This window comes from Lycorma delicatula, chromosome 1 (genome assembly GCF_047948215.1).
Source record: "Lycorma delicatula isolate Av1 chromosome 1, ASM4794821v1, whole genome shotgun sequence".
Lineage (NCBI taxonomy): Eukaryota > Metazoa > Arthropoda > Insecta > Hemiptera > Fulgoridae > Lycorma > Lycorma delicatula.
In genome coordinates, this window is record NC_134455.1 from 76,015,635 (window position 1) to 76,029,250 (window position 13,616).

The following is a 13,616-nucleotide window of genomic DNA, read 5'->3' on the forward strand; positions in this document are numbered from 1 at the left end:
AAATAACAACATTACATTAATGCCAATTTTCTGGATAATTGTCTTGACAAACACCCTGCCATCATATATAGTGAGAAAAGAGAGTTTTTGTTGTGCGTTTCAAAAATGAATGATACTAATTTTGAACAACATTGTGCAATCAAGTTTTGTGTTAAAGAATGCTTCTGAAACGTTTTCAAAATTGAAACAGACATATGGAGATTGACGCTATGTCACGAGCCCAAGTTTTTAGGTGATTTTAAAGCATTTTCAGATGGCCATGAATCAGTTGCGGATGACCCACGACCATTAACATCTAAAAATGACGACAATGTTGAGCGAATAAGAGACTTCATATGGTACAACTGGCGATTAACTGTCAGAATAATTGCAGAACTGAATTTGAACCATACCACAGTTCATCAAATCTTGACTAACAAATTAGACATGAAAAAAGTTTGTGCAAAATTGGTCCCAAAAAACCTCACTGTGGTACAGATAAACTAACAGGGTGGAAGTATGCTGCGATATTCTAAGATGAATTGAAACTGATTCTGATTTTCTAAAAAAATGTTATTACTGGTGATGAATCTTGGATATTTGAGTACGACCCAGAAACAAAACGCCAGAGCAAGGAGTGGCACACCTCAAACTCACTACATCCCCAAAAAAAGCAAAAATGAGCAAACCAAAAATCAAAACCATGCTAATTTGTTTCTTTGATAGTAATGGTATTGTCCATAAGGAGTTTTTGCCTGCAGGACAGACTGTAAATCAATATGTTTACAGAGAAATTCTTGAAAGACTGCGGAAAAGAGTTGCCCGCGTGAGAGCAGCCATCAAAGACAACTGGATGCTGCACCATGACAATGCACCTTATCACACTGCACTATCAATTAATGAGTTTTTGGCAAAGAAAAACAGTTCCTCAACTACCATATTCACCTGACTTGAGTCCCTGTGACTTTTTCCTGTTCTCGACTTTAAAAAACCGCCTCAAAGGACACTATTTTGGAACAGTAGAAAACATTAAAAAAATGTAACCGACCATCTGAAGGATATTCTGGTTTCTGAGTTCCAACACTGCTGCAAAGAGTGGAAAAAACGGTTTGAAGCATTGCATGGTTTCCCAAGGGAACTACTTTAAAGTTGATAGAGTCAATGTATAACTGGATTGTAAATAAAATGTTTCTGAACCAGTCTATTTACTTTATTTACAGACCTCGTATGTATAAGTGGGGGCCAAATTTCTACATACACGCACAATTTTAATACAGTGAGGCAGACCATCACATATTGTGACAGATTGTATATTAAAGTCTTATCTTAGGATTTTGTTTCTGTAACAATGCAACAAACTACATTAATGATTTAAATATGTCTACGATTCTTTTATGAATATGACTCTGTTGTCATATATTGTACTCTTGTCACTAAATATTTTGTGTATATAACAATTTTTAATTATAAAAATTACCTTTAACTCTGAGATACATGCAATATAACCATATACAAATAAAAATTTAGTACAATTAAAGTAGCAAAGATAGCATAAGGCAAATAATTACTGTGAAAATATACTTGCCTGTTGCCAATGTCTTTCTCTTATACCAGGATTACATATAGTCTGAAGTATTGGGACAAATTGTCTAAACTTCTCAACTTTGGCTCGTACCATTTCAGCCACACGTTTCGATCCAGGTACATCATAGAGTGTTTTAGCTAGTTTATACAATACTCTCCACATATTCTCAACAGTTTCTTTAATCTCTTCAGCATCTAATTCCTTAAATGGTCCTGGTTACAAAATAAAAATAATTTATATAGTGAATAGGTTTTCTTTCAAGCCAATCTTGATACTTTTGTAGCATATTACCTTTAAAGCCAAACAATTATTAATATTTTAATAGAACTGGAATATAACAGGTTATTTTACGGAAAATCAATTTCAATACTCTTATACAACCATTCCAGAAACAGAACCATTTTTTAAAGCCATCAAGTCAGGTATATTTTAAAAAAAAGAGGTAAGATAGATTTTTTAATCCTACACTATTTCAAATAACTACTTTCTTAACTGTACCTGGACGTAGATTCAGGTACAACGCCCAGGTATCTGCCCGTATTCAGGTATTCAGGTATCTTGCCCGTTTACCAACGGGCAAGATGGCAAAGAACTATCAAAAAAATCAAAAAATTCAATCATTTCTTAACTCTTATCTCTTCCCTACAACATTCAGCCATTGTTCACAGCAGCTCTGAGCTAATAAAGTATAAAAAAGTAAAAAAATGGTAATCTATAAATTATAAAATGGATTTTTAATCAGCTGTTGAGAAATTTTCTTATAACAGAATAACAAAGCAAAATCAAATGAAAAAATTGTAAACCTTTTTTTTAAATAATCCTAAAAGTTACCTATTAAAAAAAATATCAGATAATTATTCAACATTTTCTCCCAACTCATCATCAGAATCAAAAATTCTATTAAAGATCATTTTCTGAATTAGAAAAAGAGACAGTCATGATATTATTTATATACTTATAAATAATAGCATCCTGTAACTTCAAAATCACAAAAAATAAAATCTATTTTTATTTATTAATAAATTATTTGACAAATTGCTTCCACACAACAAAATTAACTTTTTGATCGCCCAACTTAACTTACACTTAATTATCTGTTGATTTTGCTAAAATTAATTTTAAGTGTTTCACTTACCGGTTTTTTCTATAACATGTTTGAATTTTCTGCTTCTTCAGATATTTATTTGTTTATTTTTATTAAAATTTAATTGAAAACAGAGTTAAAACTAAATCTCAGTCATTGAAATAAAATGGATAATTCTGATGCTTTGAAAAAATCCAGGAAGTAAAAAAAAAATTAACTTTAACAAAATAATATGTTTATTTACAATTGAATTTTAGATCATGTTTTTCTCAATTCAATTTAGAAATTGCTCAAAATTTAATTTAGAAATTAAATTCATTTCTATATTCAATTTAGAAATTGAGTCCAGACAAAAATAAATCTTTCAATGTATTAAGCTAATTTATTATGTAGCAGAATAAAATACCAAAATACAAAAAGTATATAATCAACTGAATAAAATAGTAAAATATTTTAAGAAACATACTCTAGTACATGTCTACTACATATCTACTACAGAGAAACACTATTACGTGAAAAAACAGACAGCTATTATCAAAGCAGAAAATAAAGAAAAGGGACAAGCACTGATATAAAAGTGAAAGAAATAGAAATTTATGTTAAGCATTAGAACTGTGATTTCTTTGAAATTATAAAACTAATTATAGCAAATGTTAATTACAGCTCTTATAATTTTTATAAAAATTATAAGATTTTTATGTATAATGTTTGTAATGAGATTATAATGTTTAATTATTTCTTTGGACTAATTTTATATTCACTTCATGTTTTTATATCACTTTATTTTTATTAAATTACTCTTTGTATAAACTTTGTGTACAGCCTAAAGTTTTTGAAAAATAGATTTATTTTAAAGTTTTAAAGCAATACTTAAAATGCAATGAAAAACAAATCGAGGCAAATAACAATTAAATTTTGTATAAATAAGCTTTTATAACAAAATAATATAAATCAAAGGCATTTGTAAAATTTAGTCTTTTATTCTTAAGCTATGTATAGTTTACATATACATACAAAGAAAAAAGATTATCACAGAAATTATTTATTGCAAAGAAAATAAAATTATTTTCGTGATTAAATTACAATAAAAAATAGATAGTGGTCTTATAAGAGCAGTTATAAACACTCTTCCTGCTGAATGAACAATCAAAGACAGATACACTCCAGAAAATCAAAAGAAGAGTTGGAAGAACATGCATCAATAAAAAGTATCAAAAAGAAGGACAGTGGTGGGTTGTGCCCAACAAAGTCATGTACAAAGAGTTAGAACCCATCACTGATATCATGCGTAAGCAGAGACAAGGATTTTTTGGACGTATCATGAGTTGTAAGATTTAAGACTTCTGAAACAGCTAGTACAGTACAATCTCGACTCAAAAAACATCAAGACAGGATGCAGACAGATTAGAGAAATAAGAGAGGATTTGAAGGAAATTGGCCTTACACCAGAATACACCATAGATAAGATGTAATTAAATAAGAAAATCAAGAATAAAAACACTTGCTTCACACTCATAACACGAACATTTTCAACATTAGAAAGGGCACACAGGTTGGAACATATGAAAAAGTAGTGAGAGGACCACAAGGCCCAAACAGTCCTATCGACGAGACGTATATACTTTATATATATATATTTATATTTATATTTTATTATAAGTTTATATACATATATATATTTTTTTCTAACTATTAATTACTAAGTTATAAAAACTCACACTCAAATGTCTTCTTGCATTAATCAAATTACAATGAGAAACTGCTGTGTGCATAATTACTTTGTGTTGAAGACAGAGATATCATCACTGAAATTTTATTTGCAAAAAATTTAATTTAAAAATTATTTTTTTACTTAATATTTCTGCTTTGATGGGTTCACATGATATTAACTATTTTCATAGATATTATAATAATGCATTACACTTAATAATATATGTAATTGTCAAAGGGCTACAATAATAATAATAATAATAAAAAAAAAAAAACAGCTTGATAAGAAAAGATGGAATGAGGTAGCCATGTACTCTTTGTAGAGCATTAATTTTCTCTGGTCTCAATATCATACTGTTTATACAGTATTCCACAAAGAAATGGAGAAACTCTCAAGACATGTCCTACTGTGTGAAAATAATGAAAAAAGTTCATATAAACATAGGTCTGGAAATGCTTTGTTTTCAGTTATGTCTAGCAAAAGACTTCACCTGAATTTCAGCTCTTCTAATAAAAAGAAGCTCTACTGTAATTTTTGGGACCCAAATTAAGAAATAAAGTTGTTGGTTTCTTATGAAATTTGAACTTGGAAATAGGATAAAACAGGTTCCACAACTTTAACTCCAGTAGTTTTTAAGATATCCAATGTAAAACACAATTAATGTGTTAATATTAATGATTATTTAACCAAAAATAATATCGTACTGATGCCACAGCCTCCACATTCTCCAGACTTGGCAACCTGCAATTTTTCTCTTTCTCACATTAGAAGGTCAATGATTTAAGATTACAGCTTAAATAAAGAAAAATACAGTAAGTGAACTTAAGGCTATAACAAAGAATGCTTTCCACAAATGTTTTGAGGATTGGAAGAAATGCCATCATAATGTGTCACCATCTCTGAGAGACTACTTTGAAGGAGAAAAATCAATATAGAAAAATAAGTTAATTCTTTTGGATAAAAATTTTAATTCTTGTTATTATTTTATCATACTTCATATTAAATACAATCTATTGATGGACTAACGTACCAAAATACCATTTGTCATAGGACTGATGAAACTCTAACACTGTATGCCAAAGCTTATCATATGGTTCAACTGTAGTCAACATTTGTTGCAAATTTGTGAATGGAGTTACATCAAAGTCTAGAAGCTGCTCTTCAGTATTAATTGCCTGAAAATAAATTTAACAATGTAAATTATCAATTAAAGTAAATAGAAAATAATTTTTTAAATTATTAGTGAGCAATCATCAACCACATAATTTTCAAAAAGCTAATTTTTTTTAAAAACTAAAAATCTGCTAACATTTTTAAAGATATACTAAAGATCATTATAAAAGTTTAAAAAGCATGCCAGTTAACTAGCTAAATAAAAATTAGATCTATTGTTATTTAATTTTGGTGATCTTAATGTGGCTCTGATAGGTTGTATTTTACACTGCCTTAATTTAATTTTATTTTTTCATGCTATTTCTTAAGATACTTGTAGAAAAAACAGGTTGTATGGTGATATAGTCAATTGTCATGCCCAGAATCATAAAATTAATTGTAAGCCTTTTTAAGAGAATATAGCACAGAACATTACTATTTAAGACATATATAGACATACTTCATATGATTTAAGTTCTACCCATTAAAACAACCATCATGATTAAAATAAATATTTCAAATTGGGTTGTGTTTTCAATAAGATGCTACAGCTGGTGTACATCAAGTACATGTTTCACCAAAGAACAATGTTCCTGGAATACTTAAGCATACTTAAATGAAAAATGCACTACATATTTATTAAATATAAATAAAACTAGATTTAAGATTTTTAATATGAGGAAAAAGATGGTCCATTAAGATGTTTTTGAGATGGTCCATTAATTTGTCATAGAAAAGATTGTGACAGAGTTCCTGGGCTTGCATTCATGCATGAAAATTGGAAAGGTACCTTTTTTAAATATTTCAAGCTGAATCCAAATGTATTTGGATTCTCACCTGTCCTATGACAGTGCATGGTGGGATGGGGCATCTGATTGTATAATCAGCCAGTCATACATTCAAAATTTAGGAATGTATAATAAAAACTGACTGTTTCAAATTCTGCATTTTTCCTTTAGCTCAGTTGTCAATTCTATTATGTAAATTGTTTATCTTTAAAGTCTTTCTGTTTTTCATTGCTGTAGTACTTATCTATTTCCACTTAGAGTAACAGGTTGCAATACCCATAATAAACCTTGTTGTTCTTAAAGCTAAGACTCTATTGTAGTTAAAATATTTTATAATCCTCAATCCATTTTTGTATAATAAATTGTCTGCAGATTTAAAAAAAAATTAAAAATATTTGAGTGATTTTAATAATAAATTGAAAAAATGGCTTTTTACAATAGATGAAATTGAAGAGTTTTGTGGAATTACAAATGTGATTTTATCTTTGGGTTAATTTTTTCTTGATAAGTATATCTTACTTTTTTATTTGCTCAAAACTTATAAATATATTATTTAATTCTTATTCATGTACTTTTGATGGGATTCCTTTAGTTTCTGTGCATTAAATTTTTTGTGTTTTCTTCTTTTTTTTATACTTTGGGTAACACATATTTTTGTAGATTAGCCAGGGATATTATTTTATTTTTCTTATATACAGAATGGTGCACAAAATGATCCAACATTTGTTTTGGCAATAACTGTTTATGTTAACAATTATTGTGTTTTTTGTTGGCAGAAGTGACAGCAGTTCATGAATATTAGTTTCTTCTCTTTCCAAGTGCGCTGCTTGTGTATTCTTCCAAGAAGGCTGACAAAGGAAGACTCACTGTTGAATAACGTGTAAAGACTGTGTTGTTTTTTAATAAAACGAAAAGTATGGTGCTTACACAAAGATGGTTTCTTCCACATTTTCAAACTTGGTGGTGCCCTCATTTAAAACAATACGTAGATTTTACAAAAAATTGAATAGTGATGATTCAGTATTTGAGAGTAACTGCGGACAGCCTGCCAATGTTCGTTCTCACAGAATGTTGAAGCTGTCAGAGCAGCAATGTTAAGGAACCTGGGCAAATCAACAAGAAAAGCAGCAGCACAACTTGGGATTTCTAGGCAATCCGTACAATGAATTTTAAAAACTGATTTGCATTTGTATCCGTACAAAATAACAGTGTTGCCTAAATTAACGGTCAACAACAAACATCAAAGAATGGCATTCACTGAATGGGCTGTGAACCAAGACATATTGTTGAATAATGTGTGGTTTTCAGATGAGGCACATCTTCACCTAGACGGGGTTATTAATAAACAAAATGTGTGTTTTTGGGCTTCCAAAAATCTATACGTGCTTCATAAAAAGGTGCATCACACTCCAAGAATTATGGTATGGGCCATTATCTTAAGTCATGGGGTAATAGGGCCATTCTTTTTTGAACAGACAGTGAACGTTATCTAAATTATACAATTTATTTATAAATTATATTGTTATTTGTATAATAATTTTGTTCCTCAGCTTGTTGCAAAAGGGTTTTAATTAGAAAACAAGAGGTTCATGCAGGATGGAGCCAGACCAAACACAGCTAATGTTGTTTAGACTTTCTGCATGAAACTTTTAATGCAAATTTCATTTCAGATTTCCTAATCATTTTGCATGTGGACAGAAATTTCCTAATCATCCTCGCACAGTGATGGAACTGTGAGTGCTGATCATTGAGGCATGCAACGAGATAATCAAGGAAATGTGTCGTTGAGTTATTAACAACATAGGAGTTTGTATTGAAAAAGTTGCTAGATGTGATGGGGGTCATATTGAACATCTGATAAGCAGAACATAATCTCCAGGTATGTAGTAAACATGTATTTTACTTTTCTGTATTGTGATTCGAATAAATATTTTTTAACAAAACAAAATGTTGGATCATTTTGTGCACATCCTGCATAATTTTTACAACAGTTTTCTTCTTTGGTGGTAAATCTTAATATAGCTTATCCTTGGAGTTATTATTATTATTTTTGGGGAGGACTATAATTCTTGAATTTTTATTTTAATTTATATTATGCACTATTTATTTTACTTTGTAGAAACCATAATCACATCTCTTACATTTCATTTAACTATTTTGTAACACATTTTATATATTGTTTACTCATAACTTGATAATAAAAACTTATTATATTAAAATTGAGATTAATTCTGTAACCAAATATATTTTAAATAATCTTTTTTTGTCTTTGCTGCAAACCATTCATAAACTGTGATTTATAAGCAAAGAATGTAAAATAAAATACTTTATTTTAAACATGTGATTAGAATCTACAAGAAGGCAATAAAATTTGAATTTTCATACACAATGTTAAAAAAAGTGGAAAATCTACTATTTTTTTTTTTATATAATCCAAAAAAAGTTTTATTTTTTTGGCCACCTATAAATACATTGTAACATGTTTATTTTTACTATATTTTAAAACTAAAGTTTTTCTTGAAAACCTTTGTACACATTCTCCTAAAACATATCTACAATTGAATTTTAATTTATTGAAGTTTTTGTAATTATATCAAACTTCTCAACAACTGATAAAGTGTTCATAATCACTTTTTATATTTTATTTAAGTATCTTTTATCCTTTTAATTTACTTAAAACAGAACACATTTATTATTACAAACAAATACGAGGTTTGTCCCAAAAGTAAGTGTACTGATTTTTTATTTAATTATCTGTTGGACTTACCTGAAATTACGAGTTATCCCCTTCTAAGTATGACCCTTGCAAAGTTGCACAATAGTTCCAGCATTTCTTCCACTGTTCATAGTAGTTCTGCAAGTCATTTTCCTTAAGTGTATGCAGTTCATCAGTTAGTTTTTTTTTAATGTTTTCCATTGTCCCAAAATGATGACCCTTTAACTTCAATTTCAATTTAGGGAAGAGGTAGAAATTGCACGGAGCTAGATCTGGGCTGTACAGAGGCTGTGGAGGTAGGGGAGGGTTTTTCTTTGTCAGAAATTCTTGAATTGAAAGCGAAATGTGAGATGGCATGTTATTGTAGTGCAGCACCCAATCATGAGCAATGTCCGTTCAGACTCGCTGGACCTGTTTTCGAAGTTTTTCCAAGATATCTTTGTTAAAGGTGCTATAAACTGTATGTCCTGCAGGTAAAAATTCTTTGTGCATAAAGCCACAGATGTTGAAAAAAAAACAATAATCATTGTTTTCACCTTGGATCTGCTCATGTGTGCTTTCTGTAGATGAGAACTTTTTGGGTGCCATTCCAAACTTTGCTGTTTAGTCTCAGGATATTCGAACACCCATGATTCATTGCCAGTTATTACTTTACCCAAAAAATTTGGCTCAATTTTGAGTTTTTCCAGTAAATCCTGACAAATTTCCACCTGGTTTGCTTTTTTCTCAGCAGACAAGTTTTTCAGCACAATTTTTTAACAAATCTTTTGAATATGCAAATGACTGGTTAAAATTCTATGAATTGCATTTTTATCCAACAACATTCTTTCTGCAATCATCCTGACATTCAACTGGTGGTCTTTTGGAATCACAGCTCACACCACTTACACGTTTTCATCGGTTTTTCATGAGGTTGGTCTACCAGAATGAGGGTAGTCTTCAAATTTTCTTTGCCTTCTTTGAAAGCTTTGTGCTGCTTAGAAACCATATCTCTCTATAGATTGGCATCTACATACGCTTTGGCAAAAGAATCAAATTCTGTAGCAGACTTGTCGAGTTTTACACAAAATTTGATAGTGTAACATTGAACAATATTTTCCATCACAAATGTAATGAGGTTATAAAACATAACCATACACGAACAGCAGTAGTGCACGACTGACTCAACCGATGTAGTTGAAACAAGTATGCACATGCAACCAAGACGTATGAGCTGTTATAGACATCAGGTTATACATAACCTGCTCGTAGATAGGAAAATCAGTACACTTACTTTTGGGGCAAACCTTGTAAATACTTTATTCTGATCACTATATAATAAATTATATAGATCATATGAGTGTATGTTCATGTCTATGGACAATAAAAAAAAAAGTGTTCCTGCATTTGCCTGGATAGTACTAGAAAAACAATGGTTTTACACTTGATCAAAGCAGATACAGAATACACAAATAATTATAGATTAAGAAATACAAGTGGTTAAAGTCTATACTAATATAGTTGAAAAAAAAAAATAATAATGTGAAGGCACTAGATAAACAACTAAAAAATAAATAACAATTAACAAGGAGTTAATGAAAATTATTTAAGTACATATTATTGGTACATGTAAAACAGATGCAGAAAAACTCAGTAAATTTATGATTATTCATTAATTTTTAATTAATATTATTTTTTAAAAACTCATCAAAAGGTAATATTGTTTAGTAAAAGAATTTTTTAAATTTTATTTAAGATAAATTGGTGGAAAAATTACTAATCCTTTAAAAAAGTATTAATAATTGACAGACATAGATATTATTATTTTTAAGAATAACTGACTTTTTTCTGTAAAGTTGCACACAAATTCATAAATATATAAGCATGGGTGAGCTAAAATTTTGTATTTATTAAATATCAACATGTATAAAAAAGGCACAAAACAGTGATCTGACAACTATGATACATTTTTTAAGCAAAATGTGAATAAAGAAGAAAGCATCCATCATGGTACACAAGTTAGAAAACACAAGTAAGGAGAGTGAAGGTATGTCAGCTGCCTTCAGCATATGTTATGCAAGCAGTCCTATCTGGCACATAGTGAATCACACAGTGGTATAAAAAAGTTCCTCATTGTAGCCAATATACTAAATTACTTCAAATATGTTAAATTGACATAATTTACGAGGGTAAGTCAATTATTATCTGCAATTTAGTTATATTTTTGTTTATTTTGGTAGTACTGTCGTGTTGCGTAGATGACACATGCATGGTTTAATTGCTGTTATGTCTGTGCAGGTTTGATGCTGCTAGGTTAGTTCCATTACCGCTGCCCTGTCGTTGACCATGGCTGCTCCGCTTTCTGTTTGCACCAAAGAAGAACAACATTCAGTGATCGGTTTTTTGTGGTCGGAAGGTGTATCAGGGGCCGAAATTCATCTAAGACTTTCGGTACAGTACGGGAACAGTGTGATGCCGCAACAAAGTGTCTACGAATGGATTGAAAAATTCAAAAATGGTCGCACAAGTGTTACGCACGACAAAGGAGCCGGATGACCGTTTACCGCCACAAATGAGGAAAACATTGAGCATGCACATGAAATTGTTTTCTTAGACACACGAGTGACTATTAATGAAGTGGCACATCGTCTGCAACTTAGTCACAGTTCTGCCTACGAAATCATTCACAACAGACTTGGGTTTCATAAAGTCTGTGCAAGATGGATCCCAAAACAACTTACACAGTTGCATAAACAAACGCACTTGGACATCTGCCAAAAACATTTGGATCGCTATGGTAACAAACGGGACATCTATTTAAACAGAATCATCACTGGTGACGAAACATGGATCCACCATTATGAGCCAGAGAGTAAACGGCAGAGTATGGAATGGACACATCCAAATTTGCCCTGCAAAAAAAAGTTCAAGATCCAACCATCCACAGGAAAACTGATGCTTATGGTTTTAAGGAGGATGAGGTAGGAACTTCCAACCCACTTTGCCAGTAGTTTCCAGCGTCAGTAATTGTAGTAATGTATGAGGTCATAAGTTGTTTTGAAGAAGCATGACTTTTCCTCTGCCATCCTGAACATTTCCTCTTCAATGCGGGCTTGACCTTATTCTCAATCATGCCTGAGTATATAGACAGATGATAGTGCATTTCTCATCCAAATAATCACAGAAAATCGGACCAAGAGCACTCCAGAAAATGGTTAATGTGACCTCACCAGCCGATGGTTGCATTTTGAATTTCTTACAGACAGCTAATTCAGGGTGTTTCCACTGCATGCTTTGGCGCTTGGACTCTGGAATGAATTGTGCCAACAGTTACTCTACATTTTTCAGCAATCTGTTCAACTGTAAATCGTCAGTCTTCTTGGATAGGTGAATCAATGAGAATCTAATGTAGAGGGCAACACTGTTACCGCACACCTGGAGCAGTATTTGTCGATTACACTTTTGCGGCCACTTTAAAACGTTTCCACCCACGCATAATGTGCAAGCATAGTGTATAGCTATTGTATATAGTAGCATATTTTATAGTGTATACACTATATTATGATATGAGCATAATGTGCATAGGTGCGAGCTACACAAGGTTGCGCAGCTCGCATGGTTCATGTAACTGCTATTGCTGCCATATTGTTTGATCATCCGAGACAATTATTCTGACGGTTGTACACTTTCCCAAAGTAAATATCAGATCATAGAACACTGTTCTTCAAAAGTATGTTCTTCAAGTGGACACGCCATCATAAGACTTTAGAGGTTATGTTTGCATAAATATTGATCAAATAGATTTCTAACACTTTTCACAAGGATGCCAACTAACACTTACAAAAGTTTCAATTGCCTGAATTAAGCGTTTCCTTCACTAAAAATGTTTGTCTCTTTAATTATTGAATGACCCTCGTAATTGTAGGCAATATACAACATAATAAATTTTATAATGTAATGTACACAAGACAATATCCTTAAAAACAGATCACATTTTTACAAGATGTCAGCTTTTACTTTAATAAAAAAACTGCTGATTTTAAAGAAAATCATAAATAAATGTTTTAAAATCAGAAATTTCAGAAAAACTTATGGAAATGTTTTCAGTAAGTTTATGTGTGACTTGTTGAAAAGAAACTGGCAGTATGATAATAAAAAATAATGCCAAAGTAAGATTATAGATCTGAAATCTGTTGATCATGCATGCAAATATAATATAATAGACCAATGCAATAACAGGCATTTTGTTTTTATTTCTGTTGATGATGTTTTACTGCTGTTATTTAGTTAAATACCAAAAATACAACTTCTCATCAAGCTTCCAAAGCGACTCTATGAATTATCTTATTTATGGAGAAATAAGTTATGATTAATAAAGAGCTGTAACAACCTGAGAGAATATTGAGGTATGTTTAATATTTTATACTGGAGCAAAAATTATTTCCACATTATTTAGTGGACTGATAAACTCAGTAGCAATAGAATAAGGGTATAGTGACTTATTATGTAATTGCCAGTAACTGCAACAGGCACCAGTAGATTTAAAAGAATTTACAGTTTTTCTGCCAAATAGCAAAAGAACAAATTTTAAAGCAACTCACATCAGCAACCATTTTATCGTT

General features: G+C 30.8%; 1 protein-coding gene across 1 annotated transcript in view; it reads right to left on the reverse strand.

Annotated features, from left to right (window-relative positions):
- Dnah3 (dynein heavy chain 3, axonemal) overlaps positions 1–5,471 on the reverse strand; it is a 257,006-nt gene extending 251,535 nt beyond the window's left edge. Inside the window, exons 1-2 of the mRNA XM_075354669.1 lie at positions 5,390–5,471; positions 1,565–1,776 (exon numbers count right to left, since the gene is read on the reverse strand). Coding sequence (XP_075210784.1) covers positions 1,565–1,776; positions 5,390–5,471 — 294 coding nt within the window. The remainder of the gene's footprint in view (positions 1–1,564; positions 1,777–5,389) is intronic.
- Positions 5,472–13,616: the final 8,145 nt, after the last annotated feature.